At 42.2% G+C, this 22,724-nt stretch overlaps 1 protein-coding gene across 1 annotated transcript in view; it reads right to left on the bottom strand.

Moving 5' to 3' along the window:
• Positions 1-683: 683 nt before the first annotated feature.
• Positions 684-22,724, bottom strand: part of dlgap4b (discs, large homolog-associated protein 4b) — a 143,402-nt gene continuing 121,361 nt past the window's right edge. Inside the window, exons 8-13 of the mRNA XM_084128848.1 lie at positions 18,409-18,791; positions 17,030-17,121; positions 10,169-10,677; positions 7,985-8,076; positions 6,886-7,041; positions 684-3,075 (exon numbers count right to left, since the gene is read on the bottom strand). Coding sequence (XP_083984974.1) covers positions 2,857-3,075; positions 6,886-7,041; positions 7,985-8,076; positions 10,169-10,677; positions 17,030-17,121; positions 18,409-18,791 — 1,451 coding nt within the window. The 3' untranslated portion in view covers positions 684-2,856. The remainder of the gene's footprint in view (positions 3,076-6,885; positions 7,042-7,984; positions 8,077-10,168; positions 10,678-17,029; positions 17,122-18,408; positions 18,792-22,724) is intronic.

The raw sequence follows: 22,724 nt of genomic DNA, 5'->3' as shown, positions 1-22,724 counted from the left end.
AAAAAAAGTAGGAAAAATCAAACCTTTAAGGACACCAATTTTCTTTGTGAATGAATAATGTATTGTAAATAAATAAATGTTCTTCCTTAAAATACAGGGTGCATAAGTGAGGACACCCCTATGTTAAATTCCCACAGAGGCAGGCAGATTTTTATTTTTAAAGGCCAGTTACTTCATGGATCCAGGATACTATGCATCCTGATAAAGTTCCCTTGGCCTCTGGGATTAAAATAGCCCCACATCATCACATAGCCTTCACCATACCTAGAGATTGGCATGGAGTACTTTCCATAAGATCATCTCTCAATGCAAATCAAACTAGCTTTTAGGCTAACTGAAATAAATCATGCCAATCTCTAGGTATGGTGAAGGCTATGTGATGATGTGGGGCTATTTTAATCCCAGAGGCCAAGGGAACTTTATCAGGATGCATAGTATCCTGGATCCATGAAGTAACTGGCCTTTAAAAATAAAAATCTGCCTGCCTCTGTGGGAATTTAACATAGGGGTGTCCAGACTTATGCACCCTGTATTTTAAGGAAGAACATTTATTTATTTACGATACATTATTCATTCACAAAGAAAATTGGTGTCCTTAAAGGTTTGATTTTTCCAATTTTTTTTAATTAAGGCATTAAGTTCAATTTCCAAAAGATGATTTTTTATTCCTCTTTTTAGTCAACTTTAGCATGGGTGTCTAAACTTATGCATAGCACTGTAATAGCAGTGATATCTGAATATGTGGATTTGATACCTTCATTTTCATTAAAAACATATTTAAAACACACCTAATCACCTTCTTTGATGAATAAAGATGATGATTCATAATCCAAACTGAGTCACATTTTAGTCCTGACCAATTGTGTGTTCGTTCGCTACAGCAAAGTAATGTTATCTAGTCAATATCTGATATATTAGTTATCACTGGACAATCAGAGGTACAAGCGTAGATGTGTGGAGTTTGAAGGAGAATTATGAAGTGAAATGAAGAATCATATTTAGCTCATTACTTAAAACAGAGCGATTATTAAAAAAGTTTTATCGCACCGTCCAAACTGACCGTGTTTTAGGGAGTAAGTGTGATATTAGCATCTTTGATATTGCTACAAGGGTCGTATAGTTACCCACAATAATGATTCACAGGCACTTCATTCAGTAATATATTAGGTTGTGTTGTTTTACTTAAAGGGGCTGTATGTAGAGTTATAGTGACACCGGTGGCCGTTATCGTGAACTGCAGCTCTTACTGCTCGTGCTCATGTGACGTATACGAGACTGAACGGGATTCGAGATCCTGATATTCTCATGACGAAGCTCTTATTCTTTGCTTAGAAGTGATTAGCAGTGATAAACCGTTAGCGAACATCCCGACGCCGTCCACCGCTAGAGCGACGCTTAGATGAATCTGTAAATATGAGCCTCACGCTTTCCTCTCAATAACAGAATAAACACACAAAACTGCCAGCGGTGAGAAAACAGCGGTTCAGAAATCATCTGATCATAGAGATGTGGATCTGAGATTCACCGGCATCACGACGACAGATGAGCTCATTAATATCACACGGTTATGATAGTTTGAGTATTAAGTATATTAGATCTGACTATGAGAGACTATAGTTTAAATCAATCTGAAATTTCCTTGCATGACACATTGACATTACAGTACAGAATGGCTCTTTCGGCATTATCCTGAACATTGTAAGTATTAATGTAATGTGTGAATGATAGAGAGGCTCTCGGGAGCGTAACCGTCACATGCTTCGATTTTCCCGGGAAAAACGTCCCGAATCCTTGATATAAAAATCAGTCTACAGGCTTTCATAGACAAACTAAGTCAGGGAAGGTCTCGTTTTGTAAGTGTCATTACAAACTGTTCACACATTAGCAATAAAAAAGTGATTAATACATGAAAATTCTTACATATAGCCCCTTTAAAGCAAAGCAGAAGTAACAAGGAATATCGGGATTGAAAACCTGTACAAACTCATGGAAACTCGACAACCGTGAGACTTCAGGACCTGAGATGAACACATGACTGAGGTACAACAGCTTTCATTTGATATACCACAATGCATGACTTCTGTAAACATCAAAACAAATGAAACAAGGAATGGGAAGAGCGCCCTCTACCTGACCGGAAACACACACGACATTCGGGAAATCGCCCCCTAAACCCTCATTCACTATTCCCTACGCTAGTCCACTAATAATGTTCACTTGGAGGAGTGAATGGGAAGGAGTGTGTGAACTCGGGCAGCCGTTGAGCGTCCATCGGTTGTACACTTGATACTGCAGTGCATTGTGGGATTGAATAAGTGCACTCAAAGTCCACGATGGTTTCGGACACCACTACAAATGGCTGTCCCCTCAAATGACGCCCTGTTTGAGGGTATAGGGGGCGATTTCGTATTCAGCCTAGATCTGGAGAAAAGCCTTTCGCTCTGTTCAATCGCCGGCTGGAGGAAGAGATGAAGAACAAGAAGAAGAAGAAGAACAGAAACCCAAGCGTAAAACAGGAAGACGTGGATTTCAGTGGGGAATTATGCAAGCGCTGTGTGTGACGGACGTGTGTTTCTACTTATCCAAAATATTAGAACATTTAAAACAATCTCATATAGAATTTAGGACAATAATACCAGTTTCTCAATGTTAATTATCATATCAATAATTATATTAATGATTGCAACTAATAGGATTTCTCTGTGAGGATTTCCTTGGCAGTCCCGAAACAAAGTGTCCGTCTTGATTCCCGCGTCCCTCTCTCACCTCGGTCTGAGTAAAGTCGCCGTGGACAGACGGAAGCAGCGTTTGTGTGGTGATCCGGAGCCCTTGGTCTGGTTCTGGAGCGTGTTTTCCTCAGAGTCGCGTCTGGGCTTCGGGGACGTAGATCTCGATGCTGTCGGCGCTCTCCGTCGCTGAGTTCTGTTTGACGGACTGCGCTCTCTTGGCCGCCATCAGTCTCTTGCGAGCTTCTTGTCTCTGTTTGTCCACGGTGTCGTTGCTCTTCTCGCGGCCCAGAGCCGGTTTACTCTTCCCGGGTTTCTTGGGCACCGGAGGAGCCTGTTTCTGGCTCTCCTGAACCGGGAAGAGCAGAGATGAAGACACATTAAGAGTCTTAATGCATATGTCAGCTGGTTATGTTGACTGAAGTGTTAAAAGTCATTTCGTTAACTGAAATAAAGCTGTAATAAAATATTAAAGGTCCTGTTGCATGCGATTCCATGTTTCAAAGTTTAGTTAGTGTGTAATGTTGTTGTTAGAGTATAAATAATATCTGTAAAATTATAACGCTCAAAGTTCAATGCCAAGCGAGATATTTTATTTAACAGAAGTTGACTACAAAAAACGGCTGGATTGGACTACACCCCTCTACTTCCTTCATTAGTGACATCACCAGAACCGTGTTTAGACTAACCTCCGCCCACAGGAACACAGGCGTATTGATGGCGAAATGTCAACAGACGGTTGATGTTTATCTATAATCGGATACCGCAAAAGTTTAATTCGAAGTTGTTAGTTTGCTCTGTCCATTTCACCACGGACTGTTTTTCTAACCTGGGATAATATCAAGCAGGCTTCTCTCAGCGTTTCATACTGACGAAGGGGGCAATTTCAACTATATTCCAGCAAGCGGTAAGTAGTGATTTAATATGGAAGTAGCGATCAACTTAACATCGTTTCTCTTAGTAGGATGAAAATAATCTTACTTAAACTGTGATTAATATACAGAAAGCGATCAAAGAACAATCCCTTTCCAATCGTCCAAGCTGTCAATCAATCACACAGCGCGAGTTTATCTGGACACTTGCCAAAACTCGTTATGAAATAAATGACGCTGTTACACTGCACAGCGAAGCTCTTACTGTATTTATATGCCTCATGTTTGCATTGGTGAAATCATTAGTGAGTGCAGAAACTGCGTTGCAATGATAAGATCTTTTTTCACGCGATCAACAGGCTGTCATCTGCTCAACGCTCACTGCAATTTTTTATGTGATTGAAATAGATCTAAATACTTAAAAAACTTCTCACGATTCGTTAATCCCGATAGTTGTAATAGTAAAAACGTATAATAGCTGTAATAGTAAAAGTTTTCCAGATAGTTCCACATGTAATGCCAGATATTTCATATGCAAGCATGTCAGCCAATCACAGCAGTGGGCGTTTACACTGAAGTCTCACAGCAGACACGCCCCTTCAAACAGAGTGTTCAAACCAGGGAATGAAATCAGGCTAGGAAATATGCCTTTTATTTCTAAATTATAACAATTTTTTATCTAAAAAACATACTAACATTATAAGGGCACCCCTGGAAACATGATAAAATAATAAAAATAATCCATGGAATGGGACCTTTAAAGGGTTAGTTCACCCAAAAATGAAAATTCTGTCAGTAATTGCTCTCCCTCATGTTGTTCCAACCGCGTAAGGCTTTCGTTCATCTTCTGAACACAAATTGATAGGGGTGTAACAATATATCGTGTCACAATATATCGCAATACAAAAATGCAACAATATGTATCATGGATGGATAGTTAAAAATGACTGTGTAAGAAAAAATTCAAGTTTTCAGAGTTTTAGTGTCAGTACTACATTAAACTACTATACATAATGTTGAATATAATGTATAATGATGCAATGGGCATATGCAAATGCAGAAATGCATATTCGTCTAAACTAATTCTGTCTTTTCAGCTTCAGAATCATGAATATTGTTATTCTGGTGTCTCTATTGTCCTATTCATTTACACCCACAATGCAATACCAAATTTAGCATTTTAATCAACAGTTCATTTTTTGTTAACCTTTAACCAAATGTCTTGGAGTATCGCAATAATATTGTACTGTGAGTCCCAGAAAAGTTAGTAAAGACATCGTTATAATAGTCCAAGTGACTACAGTGGCTCAACCTTAAGTTTATCAAGCGACGAGAATACTTTTTGTGCGCAAAAAACGCCCAAAATAACGACTTTATTCAACCATCTCTTGTCTTCCATGTCATTCTCCTAAGCTGTTGATGTAGTGTAACAGCGCAGCGCTTCTGGGTTGTATGGCAGAACGGAGGCTCACTATTGGCCGACGCTGGTCATGTGATGTGTGTGATGCTGGCCAATAGTGAGCCTCCGTTCTGACGTACAATCCAGAAGCGCTGCGCTGTTACACTACGTGAACTCACTCAGAGAAACACAGAAGAAAATCAATAGTTGAATAAAGTCGTTATTTTTGTTTTTTTTGCGCACAAAAAGTATTCTCGTCACTTGATATACTTAAGATTGAGCCACTGGAGTCACTTGGACTATTTTAACGATGTCTTTGCTAACTTTTCTGGGCCGGCAAGTTTCAAAAACAGAGAAGCCTATGAAGGAGTGATCAGCTCTCAGATTTCATCAAAAATATCTTAATTTGTGTTCTGAAGATGAATGAAAGTGAACAACATGAGGGAGAGTAATTACTGACAGAGTTTTCATTTTTGGGTGAACTAACCCTTTAATATTAGATGAACGTTTTGAGCTGAAGTACTAAATTACTGAAACTGAAATAAATATGCAACACACTAAGAAAGACTTCAGCAATGACACATTAAATAAATCAAAACTGACAGTAAAGACATTTATAATGTTACAAAAGATTCTATTTCAAATAAAGGCTGTTCTTTTGAACTTTCTATTCTATTTTTCTACAGTTGAAACTCGAAAAATTAGATTATCGTGCAAAAGTTATAATTTTGATGGTTATGGCTTACGGCTTATGAAAACCCCAAATTCAAAAGGAAATTAGAATATTACATGAAATCAATAAAAAAAAGGATATTAAATACAGAAATGTCGGCCTTCTGAAGACTATAATCATGCATATGTATATAGTTATATAAACTAAATATATTAGTTTCACCTTTTAATTTGAATTACTGAAATACACAAACTTTTGCACAATATTGTAATTTTTCGAGTTTCACCTGTATTATCTTCCAATCAAAGAATCCTGATTTTTTTCCCCCCACAATTTCAACAAAGATATTAAACAGCATCAAGATCAGAGATGAAGAGACATGAGAAACAGAGTCTTAATGCATGTGTCAGTTGTTAATGTTGACCGAAACTACAAGTGTTAAAAATTATTTCGTTCGCTGCAATAAAATATTAATATTAGATGATTTTAAGATGAAGTACTAAATTACTAAAACTAGAACTGAAATAAATATACAATACACTAAGAAAGACTTCAGCAATGACATTAAACACATCAAAAGTGACATTTATAATATTACAAAAGATTCCATTTCAAATAAATGCTGTTCTTTTGAACTTTCTATTCATCAAAGAATCCTGAAACAAAATATTTCACAATTTCAACAAAGATATTAAACAGCAAAAACTCTTTTCAACACAGATAATAATAACAACAGCTATTATTAATCGCATCCAAAATAAAGGTTTGTGTTTACATAATATATGTGTGTGTACTGTGTATAATTATTTTGTATATATAAATACACACACTTGCATGTATATATTTAAGAAAAATGTGTTATTTACATATAAAATATTTATATATAATATAAATTATATATAAATATATACATGCAAATATTTCTTAAAAAAAATACATGCGTGTGTGTATTTATATATACAAAATAATTATACACAGTACACACACATATATTATGTAAACACAAACATTTAAAACAATCTTAATCTTTGCAGTGTAAATTAAAGCTATATAAATATATGACAAAATGACTAAATCTTAAAAAGGAAAGGAGCTAATTCAAACAATTTACAAATACTATAATAGTGAGAATATCGACATTGACAGTTTCAAATGACAATTTAACATATGCATTTATTTCTAACCTGCTGATGGTTTCATTAGTTGTGTTTGTACCTGCTTCTCAGGCGAGTCTCCGTTCAGCTTCCAGTCGTTTGATTTCAGATGATAAAGTTCGTCAAACTTGAGGCTGATGTCTTCAATCGAGAGCTGCAGAAGATCCCAAAACCCGGCCAGATCCTGAGCCGTGGGTCTCGGGTTTGCGTTCACATTCTGAATACACAGTGAAGAAGAACAACATGAAAAAGAAGAAATGATAATTCACACAAGCATTTCTTCAGTTGTCCACAAGAGGGCGACACATCTTAAGAGGGTCGTGTTGATCATGTGATAGATGTGTGTGTGGCGCTCTTGCCATCTTCTGATTTGGAGAAGCTGATGTGATTCTTCTGCTAAACTTTAGTCAGAACAGACGAACAAATACAGAACTTTTAAAGAGCCTCGTTAATAAAACACAAGCAGAGCGCAAGGGCGTATATTGTTCATAAAATCATAGCAAGATGAGAGCAGTTTTATTAATAAAATGCACCGATTTATTCTACTCAATATCCAGGGTTATTATAGTAAACTAAAACCATAACAAAGCAAGATTTTAATTACTTGAAATAAAATGAGCGTTAAATGAAATAAAATAAAATAAACTTAAACTTATTTTATTTCAGCTAGCTGCCAAGGGAACATTTCTTATTTTCATTTAATTAACTTGACACACTAAAATAACTAAAACTGAAAAAAAAAAAAAAAAAAATCAGAATAGAATGTCAATGAAAGTGGAAATTATAAGCATAAAAAAAAACATTCTAAATATCAATAAAAACTAAAACAGTATAAATAAATGCCCATTCACACCAAGAGCTAGAATGATAATTATAACGATAACTATATTATTGTCCACACCAGCAGATGACATCGTTTATAATAAGCAAATGCTTTAAATACTCGAGCTCGTTAAAGCAGGGTGGATTCTGATTGGCTGTCCTGAAATCGTTCTCATTGCGGTGTGAACTCTACAATTCTTTTATATTTCATTATCGTCCTCTGTGTGAACCGACCTTAACTCTGCTTCTGTCTCCGTGAATAAAACACTGAAAATGAATCATCGTGTGTGTGGTAAGACATCGTCTATCTGGACTGAAGTCGTGTGTGTTTGACCCACCAGGTTTTGTTCACACAGGCCTCTGAACTGCTGGAACTTCTGGGATATGAGGAGCTGAGCGCTTCCCACCGCGCTACGAACCTTCCCCAACACTACACACACACACACACACACACACACACACACACACACACACACACACACACACACAGAGAGAGAGAGACAGAGAGAGAGAGAGAGAGAGAGAGAGAGAGAAAGAGAGAGAGAGAGAGAGAGAGAGAGAGAGAGAGAGAGAGACTTAAGATCACTTTATTTACAAAAAAATGAAAGATACAACATTTTTAGTAGAAGCTAAAAAAAGCAGCTGGAAGGAGTGCAATGGATTTATAAACAGAGTCTCAAAGGTGTGAAAAAGCATCTTAAAAACACAACACTCGTTTCTAAAAAAAAAAAAAAACTTTACAATTCAACTTCACTCATGCATAAATGTGAAGACAGACAAAAGGAGAGAGAGAGAGAGAGAGAGAGAGAGGAGAGAGAGACAGAGAGAGAGAGACAGAGAGAGAGAGAGAGAGAGAGAGAGAGATTTAATGATTTAACGGAGTGCACGTCACCGAAAGCAACAGATATGAGCTGCATTTTATTGATCATCAGCTAATTTCAAAATCCAAGATTGCAATAAGAGAGAGCGGCAACAGCCCTGGAAGATCATTTCGTTTCTTTACTTTTAATGAAGATGATTGTTTGTTTAAGCGTCTGCGACTTACTTTCACTTTGATTTGTGTGTTTGCGCGTTTGCTTGATGAATAGATGCTCATCTGCGGTGATGCGCCGTCATATCTGGCTATAACATGACATTCAGCCTATAACACGCTCTCTGTTTATTTTTAGCATTGTTGGGAGTAAAATTTATATATGTGACCCTGGACCACAACATTTTTTTGAAATTGAGATGTATACACCATCTCTGAAAGCTGAATAAATAGCTTTCCATTGATGAATGGTTTGTTAGGATAGGACAATATTTGGTCGAGATACAACTATTGAAAATCTGGAATCTGAGGGTGCAAAAAAATCGAAACATTTATAAAATCTCCTTTAAAGTTGTCCATTTATGTTGGCGATTGTGCAGCATTCACTCACAAATAAATAAATGTTTTATATATTTATGGTAGGAAATTTACTAAATATCTTCATGGAACATGATCTTTACTTAATATCCTACAGAGAGCTACAGCTGACTGTCAGCTAGCGTGTAAATGAGACAACTGTCTATTTCTGCAGATATATTAATCTATATTCGTCATTCAAAAAGGGAAAGCGACGCTGCAGATACACAAACCGTAAATAAAGCAGTGCGTGCTCACCGTTCTGAATATCAATCCTGCTAAACACTTTCTTTATTCCACTCCGCTCATGCTAATATTGAAACACTCAGGTAAGATGACGTACATTAGAACGGTCTTCTGTCTGTACCGTTTCGACTTCTTTACTCGCTGTTTTGCTATTATTCTCGTGCACGGACTCGTTCACGAAGCTGAACAGCCAATCAGAGTTCCCTCTCTCACCGACAGCGAATGGCATCAACACGTCGAATCGGCCGGAAAAAAGCCGACAAGGACCAATTTCAGCCGACGGTGCGGAACACACTGAGAAAACATAAGCCCCTTTCACACAGCGCGTTGATCCCGGGAAATTACCGGGAAATTGCCTTCTGTGTGAACGCAAACACGACCCGGGATTTATGCCGGCATCGATGCCGGATTGGGGATCTACTAACATTGCCGTGTTCAGTCCCGGAACGCACGCTGTGTGAACAAAAGCCGTAATAATGCCGTGTCGTAGTGATGATGCTGAAGCCGGGATCGTTCGCCAGCTGTGAAACGGTACGTAATGCGCAAGTTTATGATCGAATCAGAGAAAAAAATGCACAAGCGTGGTTTCTCGAGAGGGAGATCGCAGCTCATAAGCGAACTTAAGACCTGCTGAGACATTACAAGTCACATCGATGTCACGTGTCTTTACGGGACTTTTACAGGTTGTGTGTGAACGCACTCTCTGAACCAAAATCAAACGAACCCGAGTCAAATCCCGGGTCACTTTTTCCGTGTATTTTCCGGAATCTCTGTGTGAAAGGGGCTTTAGTCGGCCGACCGTCGGATTGGTGTGTCCCGGGCTTTAGTGGCCCACAAATGGGACGCCCTACTATCTCCAGTCGACAAGAACATGACAAATCACTCTTACCCTCCTCTGAGAGCTGGTGCTCTTTGGTTTCTTTCTCCATCTGACCGCACCATCCCTCCATCCGGCCCGTCTCGGCCTGCAGGAGCTTCAGGAACCAGTGCCCGTCCCGTCGGCACGCCGTGGCCCCCGTCACCAGCGCCGGCGATCCTCCGTTCCCCGTCCCGTTCCCGCTGTCCAGCCAGGGGTCGGGGGGAGGCAGAGACGACGGGTCGAGCGCGGGATCCAGGCTCTCCGAGAAGGACGAGGAGCTGCTCTGTGTGGTCGAGCGGTTGGTCAGGATCTGTCGCGAGGGGCCGCTGGTCGTCACCGCCACGTCGTCGTTGTCGTCGTGGTTACCGTTGTCGAGGGACAGGTGGGGGGGTGAGTTCACTGATTGGCTGGCGCTGTTGACCATGACTTTCTTCTCGGTCTGTTTGGAGTTGGATGGGAACGTCAGGGACGTGAGCGAGAGATCTTGCGTGTCGGAGTCCGTCTCTTGACGAGAGGCCATGCTACTGGAGCGGCTGAAACTAACACACACACACACACACACACACACACACACACACACACACACACGCACGCATGCACGCACACACATACACACACACAGAGACACAGAGACACACACACACAGAGACACACAAACACACACAGGCACACACACAATTATGAGCTAAATGAGGTCACTCAGAAATCCTTATCAATCACAGACATATTAAACTACACAGTCTCCATTAGACAGCAGAAACTAGGCCATCATAAAGATGACTGATGTTGACATGAACCGCATGCAGATCTGTGCGTGACATCAGATACAACGAGACAATGCTTAAAGACAGATTTTATTAGACCCTTAGTTTAAATATAGTCAAGTTGATTTTCTTATGCATTTTCCTCAGGAGTGCCACGTAAAATATAAAGGAATCAACTCTAAATTAATCTAAAAATGTAAATAAATTACTTTTATTTAATTTGACAGACAAATAGAAATATTTAAAATGATTTCATGTTTTAAAAAGAAAAAATAATTTGAAATGAAATTATAATTTAATTTTTAAAATTTGATCAAAAATACAGTAAAATCAGTAATATTGTGAAATATTTTTCTTTAAAATAACTGTTTGTTAAGTGAATATATTTTACAATTTTAAAGCTGAATTTTCAGCATCATTACTCCAGTCTTCAGTGTCACATGATCCTTCAGAAATCATTCTAATTAGTATTTAGTGGAATCCTTTTTTCAGGATTCTTTGATTTATAGAAAGTTCAAAAGAACAGCATTTATTTTAAATATAATCTTTTGTAACATTATACATGTCTTTACTGTCACTTTTCATCAATTTAAAGCATCCTTGCAAAAGAAAGAAATAATCTATGTGTGTGTGTGTGTGTGTGTGTGTGCATTGACTCCCTCATAAACAGTCTTTTTTTGACTTACAAAAACGCTCCGGTTACGACTGTAACCTCGGTTCCCTGAAGAGGGAACGAGCGTTGCGTCGAGTTTGACGCTATGGGAACGCTTTGCGTGATGACGTCTTGAAGCACATGTAAAATCAGTCCAATGGTGTAGCGGGACGTCAGAGGCGGGTGACGTCACGTACCAGGAAGCTATAAAAGCCGGCCTGAAGCAGAAAACAACAGCTTAGTAAAGTCTGAAGTCGTGCTGACAGGCATGAAGGAGATATGGCAAGGTGACGCAACGCTCGTTCCCTCTTCAGGGAACCGAGGTTACAGTCGTAACCGGAGCGTTCCCTTTCAAGGGAACTCGCGTTGCGTCGAGTTTGACGCTATGGGAACGTCTATACCAACGCCTCCATAGCTACAAATGTCTGTCCTGTGTGAAATCATAAAGAGCAGCACTAGGATGACAAAACATGAGACCCTGGAGCAGAGTCTAGATCCAGAGAGTAGAACCTGACGAAAGTGTGCGGTGAGGACCAGCCTGCCGCATCACAACCGTCCTGTAACGAAACTCCTGATATAAGGGCCTTAGAGGCCGCCATACTCCTCGTAGAGTGCGACCGGACAGCCAAAGGAGAAGGCTGTCCAGCCGCCTCATAAGCAAGTGAGATAGTCTCAACCACCCACTGCTCATCCTTTGCTTAGACACTGGACCTCCCTTGTTAGGGGAGCAAAAGTAACTTTTACGCCACAGGGCAGCTCTGTGGACATACGCGTCTAACACCCGAACAGGGCAAAGCAAATTATTAGCCTCCTGGTCCGATTTCGAAAGGGAGGAGGACCTCCAAGTGCCACGAGGGAAACGAGATACCAAAGGGGTCTTTCCCCACAGACATTCCACCCAAAGGAATGTGGTAAGCACCTATGGCCGCCACATAAACCTTTAAGGTGGACGGGGTCAGACCTGCAGTGAACCGGTCCTGCAGGAACTCCAGAACTGTACCAATTGGGCAGTTGACTGGATCCAACCGACGGTCACTACACAAAGAGGTGAATACTCTCCAGTTCAGGGCATAAAGTTTCCTCGTGGAGGGAGCTCTGGACTGTAGAATGGTCTCAACAACCTCAGTTGAGAGACCTGACTCTATGAGCTGGGCCCCCTCAGAGGCCAAGCCCACAGGTTCCACAGTTCTGGGCGGGGGTGAAATATCGAGCCCTCCGCCTGGGACAGAAGGTCCCTCCTGACGGGTAGCTCCAGAGGAGGCCCGTCGAGGAGTGACACAAAATCGGGAAACCATACTCTGCCCGGCCAGCGCGGGGCTATAAGAAGCAGGCAAACCCGGTCCCTGCGAACTCTCTCCAGAACTCCCGGGAGCAGAGCAACTAGGGGAAAAGCGTACAGACGTAGCCTCGGCCACGTCTGCACCATAGCATCCAGTCCAAAGGAGCTGGATGCGTGAGGGAGAACCAAAGTGGACAGTGAGACGTCTCTCGAGACGCAAACAGACCCACTTATAAATTCCATATCAGCTCCACCACCTCGGGGGTGGAGCCACCATTCCCCGGGCCTCGGCCCCTGTCTCGACAGAGTGTCTGCTCCTAAATTCTGGACCCCGGGGATGTAGGCTGCCTGAGTGACAGCAACTTCCCCCGGGACCACAAGAGGATATGGCGTGCCAGCGCAAACCCCCTTGATATAGGCGACTACCGACGTGTTGTCCGTATGTACTACACATGGTGTCCCCTGAGACCTGTGATAAAGCTCCTCAGAGCCCGGAAGACAGCTAACATCTCTAGGCGATTGATAGCCAGGAACGATGATGGTCTTCCCACAGACCTTGAGATGAGCGACCCTCAGGATCGCTCCCCAACCCGTGAGGGAAGCATCCGTCGTTAGCAGTTTGCGACGACAAGGAGCTCCCCGCACTGGGCCCTGGGACAGGAACCAAGGTTTCTTCCACATAACCAAGGCACGTAGGCATCACCGCGTGACCTTGATTGTGCGAAAATGGGTTGCCCCTCGGGGAAAAACCCTCTGGTCCTGAGCCACCACTGCAGGGGCCTCATGTGCAGCAGTCCAAAAGGTATCCCGTTGGAAGCTGCTGCCATGAGACCCAACAGTCTCTGGAACTGTTTGACAGTGAGTAGCTGGCCTAGCTTTACACTTCTCACGGCTGCCAGGATCGAAGCGTGGCGATGACAGGCGCGCCTGCATCGACACTGAATCCCAAACCACGCCTAAAAAAGTGGTCCTCTGGAGTGGAGAAAGCACACTCTTCTTGGCGTTCAGCCGTAACCCCAACTCTTTCATATGGGCGAGAACAACATCTCGATGTTGAACCGCCATCTAATGCGACTGAGCTAAAACCAACCAATCGTCGATGTAGTTCGTGATGCGAATACCCCGGAGGCGCAGAGGCGCCAGAGCTGCATCCACGCATTTGGTGAAAGTGCGGGGTGATAAAGCCAGGCCGAATGGAAGAACTCGATATTGGTATGCTTTGCCCCCGAAAGCAAACCTCAGGAACTTCCAATGTCACGGACGGATGGAAATATGCGTCCTTGAGGTCTATCGTGACAAACCAGTCCTCGGACTAATCTGTGGCACGACTGTCTCAATGTTAACATTTTGAACTTGAGCTGCATGACAACTCGAAGACCTAAAATGGGACGCAATCCCCCGTCCTACTTTGGAACTATGAAGTACCGGCTGTAAAACCCGGTTTCCCTGTTGGAGGGAGGTACATATTCTATGGCCCCTTTCTCTAACAGAGTGTTTACTTCCTGTTCCATAACCAGAACCTGCTCGGGGCCCACCACTGTGGGCAGGACCCCCATAAACCGCGGTGGGCGTTACTAGAATTGTATCTAATACCCTTTTTCCACGGTCTGCAGGACCCAACGAGAAACATTTGACAGTAGCTTCCACGCTGTCAAAGATTCTACTAGAGGTACCAGTCTCTCGAGACTGGTTTCTGGATTTTGTTGCTGTTGAGTAGTCGGTTCGTCGCCCTGTAACGGCGCACCGGCAGGGAACGACCAAACAGACTGCTCTAGCACCCTCCTCAGAGGGGGCGGGCATCCCGAGGCCACTACGTTTCCGGGTGGACCTTGAGATATGTGCTCGCCGGAGACCGCTGCGCCCTGTAACGCCGGAGGCGGCAGGGTTGGCAGAACGGTCCCCTGAGGGCACCGAAGAGAGACGGCACCGTATTTTTCTCCTGCTGTTGAGCAGTCGGTTCGTCGCCCTGTAACGGCGCACCGGCAGGGAACGACCAAACAGACTGCTCTAGCACCCTCCTCAGAGGGGGCGGGCATCCCGAGGCCACTACGTTTCCGGGTGGACCTTGAGATATGTGCTCGCCGGAGACCGCTGCGCCCTGTAACGCCGGAGGCGGCAGGGTTGGCAGAACGGTCCCCTGAGGGCACCGAAGAGAGACGGGCACCGTATTATTCTCCTGCTGTTGAGCAGTCGGTTCGTCGCCCTGTAACGGCGCACCGGCAGGGAACGACCAAACAGACTGCTCTAGCACCCTCCTCAGAGGGGGCGGGCATCCCGAGGCCACTACGTTTCCGGGTGGACCTTGAGATATGTGCTCGCCGGAGACCACTGCGCCCTGTAACGCCGGAGGCGGCAGGGTTGGCAGAACGGTCCCCTGAGGGCACCGAAGAGAGACGGGCACCGTGAAAAGAGGTGTTAACCGCTCTGCTTCGGGGGGACTACCCTCATTTGTCCTGAGCCCTCAGACATCAGGACTTTTTCCCCAGCAGCCTTCTTGGCGGTAATAACGGTCCGCAGATCCGTTTTACCCCTCGAGGACTGCTGGGTTTGAGAGCGCCCTCCGTGTCCCCGAGATTTTTGTGGGGGAGCACGGGAGGAAACGCTCTGTATCTGAGTGGCGCGGTGCTCAGCGCTCTTTTTAGAGGAGTGAGGCTGCTCCCGCTCAGCAGCCTCATAGAAAGAACGGCGGGGGAGAAGTTTCTGAAGTGCAGCTGCCTGTTTTGAAGCTTCTTGTGACTTCGCTACAGCACTATTAACTGCGTCTCCAAATAACCCTTGCGTGGATACTGGTGCATCTAAAAGAACATGTTTTTCTTTGTCCTTTATGCGCAGTTCAGATACCGTATCAGCACTAATACCCCCGCCCTCCTAAAAACCCAATAACTCAGCCTGGTAAGCCTGCATTATGGACATTGTATGTAAACACGCTGCAGCTTAACCGGCGGCGGCATAAGCTTTATGGAAGTGCAGGAGCCTTCAGAGAAGATGCCGTTGCTGGAGAGAGATAGCTCGCGAGCGTCTCTTCCACCTTCGGCATCTCCCCATAACCATGCTCTTTATAATTGTGAATGGATGAATAGTGTGATGTTTGTGCAGTATACACTCAATATGACACTGGTTTCGCCCACGATCTCGACACCTCGGTGTGGAGATCGGGGAAAAACGGCAGGCTCCTGCGCTGGGGCTGCGCACGAGATGGCAGGAAGCGTTCGTCGAGCTCACTTTTCGAACGAACGTCCTGCCTATCTACTGGCCACTCAATAGACAGTCTGTCAACAGCTCTAGTAATGACATCGAGCAGTTCCTCAAACGCATGAGACTGAGGTGGCGAATCCTCAGACTCAGCTACAATACTCACAACATCCAACTCCTCAGAGCTGGATAGTTGCAGTACTGGTACCTCTATCGGGGGGGAAGGAACCGCAGCGCGTGCTTCCACACCCTGATAAGAGGCACTGGATCTATCAGACGGATGCTGAGATAAGGCAGAGCCCGTCTCAACATCCACTGATAAATCCATCTGTGAACCCCAGGTCTGAGATCGACGCCGTGCCTCGGCAGCGGCGGGACCCGAGCCCTGGGGAGCGTAGTCGGGATTGAACCGAGCCAAGCGGGATCGGAGCGTACGCAATGGAAGCGCACAGCAATGCACACAGTCACCACCCTCGAGTGTTGACTCGGCGTGCTCCTCTCCCAAACAAACAACACAAAGAGTGTGTGTGTCACCTCCCGTTAAATAACGCGGGCAGGGATGGACACACACTCTAAACTGCTGCTCGCTCGCCATACTGAATATATATATATATGATATAGACAGACAACACCAAATATACAGACAGATTTCACACAGAGCGCAACTGAAGACTCAGAAAGCTGTTGTTTTCTGCTTCAGGCCGGCTTTTATAGCTTCCTGGTACGTGACGTCACCCGCCTCTGACGTCCCGCTACACCATTGGACTGATTTTACATGTGCTTCAAGACGTCATCACGCAAAGCGTTCCCATAGCGTCAAACTCGACGCAACGCGAGTTCCCTTGAAAGGGAACAGTTTTTTTCTCTCTGAAGAACCTTGTCAAAAGCATATAGAAAAATGAACGAGGAAAAATGCTTCCAGAACCAAGGCCGCTGAAAAAGCGAGCTGTGTTTCAAAGGCTTTATCACGAGTAAGCGAGGAACAAGAAGTGAAACAAACTCACGTCCAGCCGTCCTCCACTTGAACTCCGATCGACTGGAATCTGGCCAATGGTGGCGTCTCTACTTTAGCCTGGATTTCCTGAATACAGTCGACCTGCAAACAGATGAGCCATATAACTGACCTACATTAAACAAAAACAGAGGTCTGCAAAGATAAAGGGCCGTATTTTAACGATCTAAGCTAATGGTCTAAAGTGCAGTTAGGGCGTGTCTGAATCCACTTTAGCTAGTTTAATGATGAGAAAAATGGTCGGTGCTCCCGGCGCATGGTCTAAAAGGGTTATCTCTATTCTCTTAATGAGTAATGGGTGTGTTTTGGGCGTAACGTGCAAAAAACAATCAGAGTCTCATCTCCCATTCCCTTTAAAAGCCAGTTGCGCTCCTGCCGTGGCGGATTCGCTATTTACATGGAGGAATTTGCAAGCGGAAAGACTGAACGCGTCTCCAGAGCGCAAACGGATTTGCCCGTGTGTGAGGTTAAAGCTGTGTGTGTGTGGTGTGTGAGGTTAAAGCACCAGCAGACCATCTACGGGACAAGCCGGATTCCACCATATCTTTATGTACACAATAATAATCTTTTATATTGTAATTGTTTAATTTTTAATATTTGGCATGTTTGTGTGCTACTGCCTGTGTGTGTAATAAGCAGAGTGTGTGTGTGTGTGTGTGTGATAAGCAGAGTGTACACGCGTTATGGACCTGCCTATAGGCGCATATTAATAATGTGCCCTTAAAATAACAAAACAAATACTGCGCCATTGACTTTAGTCCAGGTTTCAGTTGGTCAATGGCTCAGTCCATTTCAGTGTCCTCAAAATAGCAACGCGCCAACAATGCGCCTGAACACACCTCATTTTCAGACCAGCACGCCCATGGATGCACAAATGGGCACAAATGCATTTGCCATTTAAACAACGTGGCGAAGGACGTGAAAATGAAAATTGCGTCAGGCTGAACCTAGCAAAACACACTTGCATTGCGCCGAATGTATGATAGGGCCCATAAAGAGTTGGTTAATTTTCAAAATAAAATAAATAAATGCATTATGTATTTGTTCTTTACTTTCCAAAAAGTGATTTTGAAAATAAAAAAGCACATCAAATTTCTACCGTAAACCCCGGTTTTCTGTATCTATATCCTTATCTATAGGGCCCAAAACCCATGTGTGACACCATTTATACACCACTGAAAACATAGTTCTGTATATGATATTGCATTTCTGTCAACAGATTCTCTTAAATATTACCCAATGCACCTTTAAACAACGTGGCGCAGGGTGTGAAAATGATAACTGTGTTGGGCTGAAGCTAGTAAAACACACACCCAGGTGTATGATAGGGCTTAAAACCCGCGTGTGACACATTCAGTTCAATAAACTCACTTGAATCCCGATGGAGGAAAGCTTCCGTCGTGGAACAGGGTCTATCGGGGGTTCGTCCGGGGCGAGAGCGTCCCCCTTCACCTGCTCATTATGATGAGGGTTGGGAGAAATCACCACAGCCGCTGGGATCTGGGGTTCCCGGGGCGCCGCGACAGGTATCTGGGGTCGCGACCCCTTGGCCCGCGTGCTGTCGAGGCTGTCGGAGGAGTTGCTGCGTCCTGATTGGCTGTTGGCCTCGCTCTTGCGGTCCTGCTGGTCTGGGTAACAGTCCTGCGCGGATTCGGTGCTGCTCTGCACGGTGACGGAGATGAACGGTTTGGAAGTGGTTCGAGGGGGAACGGGAGGCGGAGCCACTTTCTTACAGCTCGTCAAACATGTGGAGACTTCAGAAACGGAGAGAGAGAGAGAGAGAAACAAACATTTAGAGGGATCCGTTTAACAGCAGGACACGTCACAACTCAAGTCTAGCATGCAAAATATGAAATTACTCATACATCATATACATGTTGATTATCTTAAAAGAACAAAAAGTCTTCTTCAGTGTCACATGATCCTTCAGAAATCATTCTAATGTGCTGATTTGCTGCTCAAAAAAACATAAATTGATGTTCTTATCAGTGTTGAAAACAGTTGTGCTGCTTCATATTTTTGTGGAAACTGTGATTTTCAGGTGAAAAATATTTTCTTTGATGAACAGAAAGTTCAAAAGAACTATTTATTTGAAATGAATATATATATATATATATATATATATATATATATATATATATATATATATATATATATATATATATATATATATATATACACACACTATTTTAAATAATTACATGACATTTAAATAATAATTTAATAACATTTATGAAAATTTGTCACAAATTATCTAAATGGTCACATTTATTTTAATGTTTGTTTTGACGCTTTTATCACATAAAAAAAATTATGCTGAAAATTCAGCTTTGATTACAGAAATAAATTACATTTTAAATCGTTATATATCTTTTATACATTTTATATATTTTATATGTGAAATATATCACAATATTACTTTTTTTAAATCAAATAAAAACAGCCTTAGTGAGCAGAAACTTACGGAAACATACGGAGCCCAAACCTTTAAATGGTATATTCAGATTAAATCCGTAAAAACTAATTCAAATTCATAGTCAGAGTACAAATATTATATTCATAAATATAATATTAAAACTGACTCACAACAACACACAAACCTGTAAAGTCTTGGATTGAGGAGAAAAATCAAAGCCTTCTGGCTTTTTCCCCAACAACAATAATAAAAATAATTCTATACTATTAATAATAGCACTGACGTATCTCATCCTCACAGCTCAGTGTGTGTAAATGTGTGTGTGTGTTTATGATGGCAGTCTGCTGACGTCAAACACAGCCTGAGACCTTTTTTCCAACAACACAGTTGTTTATCCAGCCCTGCAATTCCTCTAAAACATGTGTGGACTCCAGACACACTAACATATCACTGCATTAGATCACAAAAACAAAAGTGTCATAAAGGAAGATGCACAAACACACTATGCAATCAAAACATCTGACATAAAGAACAAATAATAGATCTAGTGTTGAACATGAAGAAGCTGATTCAAGGACATTGAGACCAACATGATGAAGAAAAGTCAATGTTAGTGAAAAGAAAAGATCCTGCAGCATTTGAGCGCACATACTCAATCTAATGCAATGATATTCAGACATTTGGAGTCACTGTACGTGAGTGTTTGACTTTATAGGTTAACTTAATTTATTGTTTGGTTAATTTGTAGAGAAATAAAGTGGACGGATGCCCAATATAAACCCTGTGTGTGTCTCAGTGTGAGTTCACTAGGGTGGAGTTGGCAGATGGAAACGATGGCAAACATAACAAGCCCACAGGAATCCTGTGTGTGTGTGTGTGTGTGTGTGTGTGTGTGTGTGTGTGTGTGTGTGTGTGTGTGTGTGTGTGTGTGTGTGTGTGTTTTAAATCTGGGCGTCAGAGTTGTATGTGTGTTTCATACTCAAACGTCAAGCAAAACCTTAACATGCTGGGAAAAATTTGTAAAGGTTTTATTCCTACATTGTGAACTGTAACAAACACCAAACACATTTAGTCCAGCTGTACATGTTAAATACACACTCACGACAGATCGTAAGCCCAGCGCAAACATATGGACAAAAGTATGCATTCATTATAAATCATGTATCAGTTTGTGAATGTATGAAGGGAAGTTGGATTGACTAGTCAGCTTGTTTATTTAGGATACATTTAGAGATGCTAGGAATCAGAGTCATCTTTAATCAAACTAATACGATCTTTCTCTAAAACTACTTTCTTTTTCTGATTGTTTCTTAGCTCTAGTGGGTCACTGGATCATGTTACACAATTGCCAATTATTAAATTAGGCATTATTTTAGTTTTAGCAAATGTGCATTCTGTCTGGCTCACAATTAAATCAATAATTTCTCATTGAATTTTTTTGTTTCACTCTGAACTATGTCACATTACAGAAGTAAAATGGGTTGCAAATGGCACGTTTTCCTCTCAACGTGGAAAAAAAATGATGTTAAATCATGATAACAGAAGACAAGAGGATAATATATCAGTTGGTAAGCAAAAAGCAAAAGACAGATAACCTGCATGTTATCAAACTATTTATTAATCATCAGAAGGAAAGATTTTTTGTAAACATCTGTTTGTCTGCCTTAAAGTGCCCTATTATGCTCTTTTAAAGGTTCCTAATTGTGCTTTGGCGTCTCCTTCAACAGGTTTACATGCATCAAATGTCAAAAACAATTTAATTTCCTCATAATCTCCACGGCAGCATCAGCTCTTTTCTCTCAGTGTCTGAAACGCTTCGATCAAGGATTCAGTCTCTCTAAACCCCGCCTCTCTGAGCACTGCTCTGTTCTGATTGGTCAGAAAGCAAACGCTCACTATCATATCTGAATCTCAGCTCTTGATCACAGTGATGCGAACAGTAACGATGGTGTGGGTTTTACCGTATCAATCTCATCAAAGTGGATTTGCTTTATCAGCAGAAAACAGCGTCTTCTCGACATGAACAACACGAACCAAACTCTTCCAGTCTCAGAGAAACTACAGTGTTTGAGGGCGGAGCTTAGAGACGCTGTTCAGCCAATCAAGACCAGAAGCTGGAATTATGCAAATTATTTCCAAACCTACAGGATCATCAGGAAGTGAGACTGAATTACTGACGACTCGTTTCAGTTCAGAATCACTTCTTTCTTTTAGGAGACAATAACTCCATTCATCTGCACTTTAATCTTTAAAACTTTGCAGAGCTTTTACATTTACAAACAGCTTTATTACACACTACATGAAAGATCATATCTGAAAAAGCATTATAGGAGCACTTTAACATCAAGAACCTGATTCCTAAAAACTTGCTCAATATCAGATCTCTAAAGATCTCCATCTCCCAGATGTTATAAAGCAACCTACATTTTTAGTTGTAAAGGTTATATTTCTCCCACATGCTGTATAGACAAACACCTTACAATCCATTCAAAACTCTTCACAACAACATGAATAGTGAAATCACACACACACACACACACACAAGCAACTGAGTCAACACTGGTGTGTATGAGGGATCCGGTCTGAATAATGATGACTTTATCATTCAGGTGTGGCCATGATCACAATAATCCTCCTGTCTCTTCAGTGCCTCCACAGATCGACTGAAACACCAGTATAGCTGAGTTCAGAAAGGCATTCAACAGTGAAACAGCCCTTATGAAATCAGCTGGTTTAATTTTGCAGGTTTGTTTGTTTCAGCTGCAGTAATATCTGTGTCAGCAAGATCCTCGATCGCCTGTGGAAAGAGTCTAAGCTTCTGCATGAATCATTCATAAGGCAAGAAATCCCAGTTTTATAAATAGCAGAGGCTTGCGCAAAATGAAGTACACAGAGAATGAAACTAGACATTTAACTGAGCAACGAGGGAATGTTAATAACTCACTGGAAACAACTCTTGCTAATGACTGTTACTTTGTGTGAAACTCAAGACATAATCTAAAAGCAAAGCACTACTTTTCTTAAGCGCCTTAAGTAGAAATCACTTTAAACTTAGGATGGATGTTGTTAGTTTTAAAACCGGATGTGCACTAATTATCATGGTAAAGAATGATCCCATTAGCCATTACTAATTCCTCTTATGCAAGTTAAAAATGAAGTTTTTCCAATATCGTGCTTCAACGGTTAAAAATATCTTGGTGAATCTCATGAAAACTGCATTTGGCACCAGTGTTAATTTTCGTTTTGGCGAGTAAACACAGCCTGTTATGTC

The sequence above is a fragment of the Abramis brama genome, assembly GCF_963993115.1.
Source record: "Abramis brama genome assembly, chromosome: 11".
NCBI lineage: Eukaryota > Metazoa > Chordata > Actinopteri > Cypriniformes > Leuciscidae > Abramis > Abramis brama.
The sequence above is the reverse complement of the archived record's forward strand: the minus strand, read 5'-3'. Positions and strand labels throughout refer to the sequence as shown.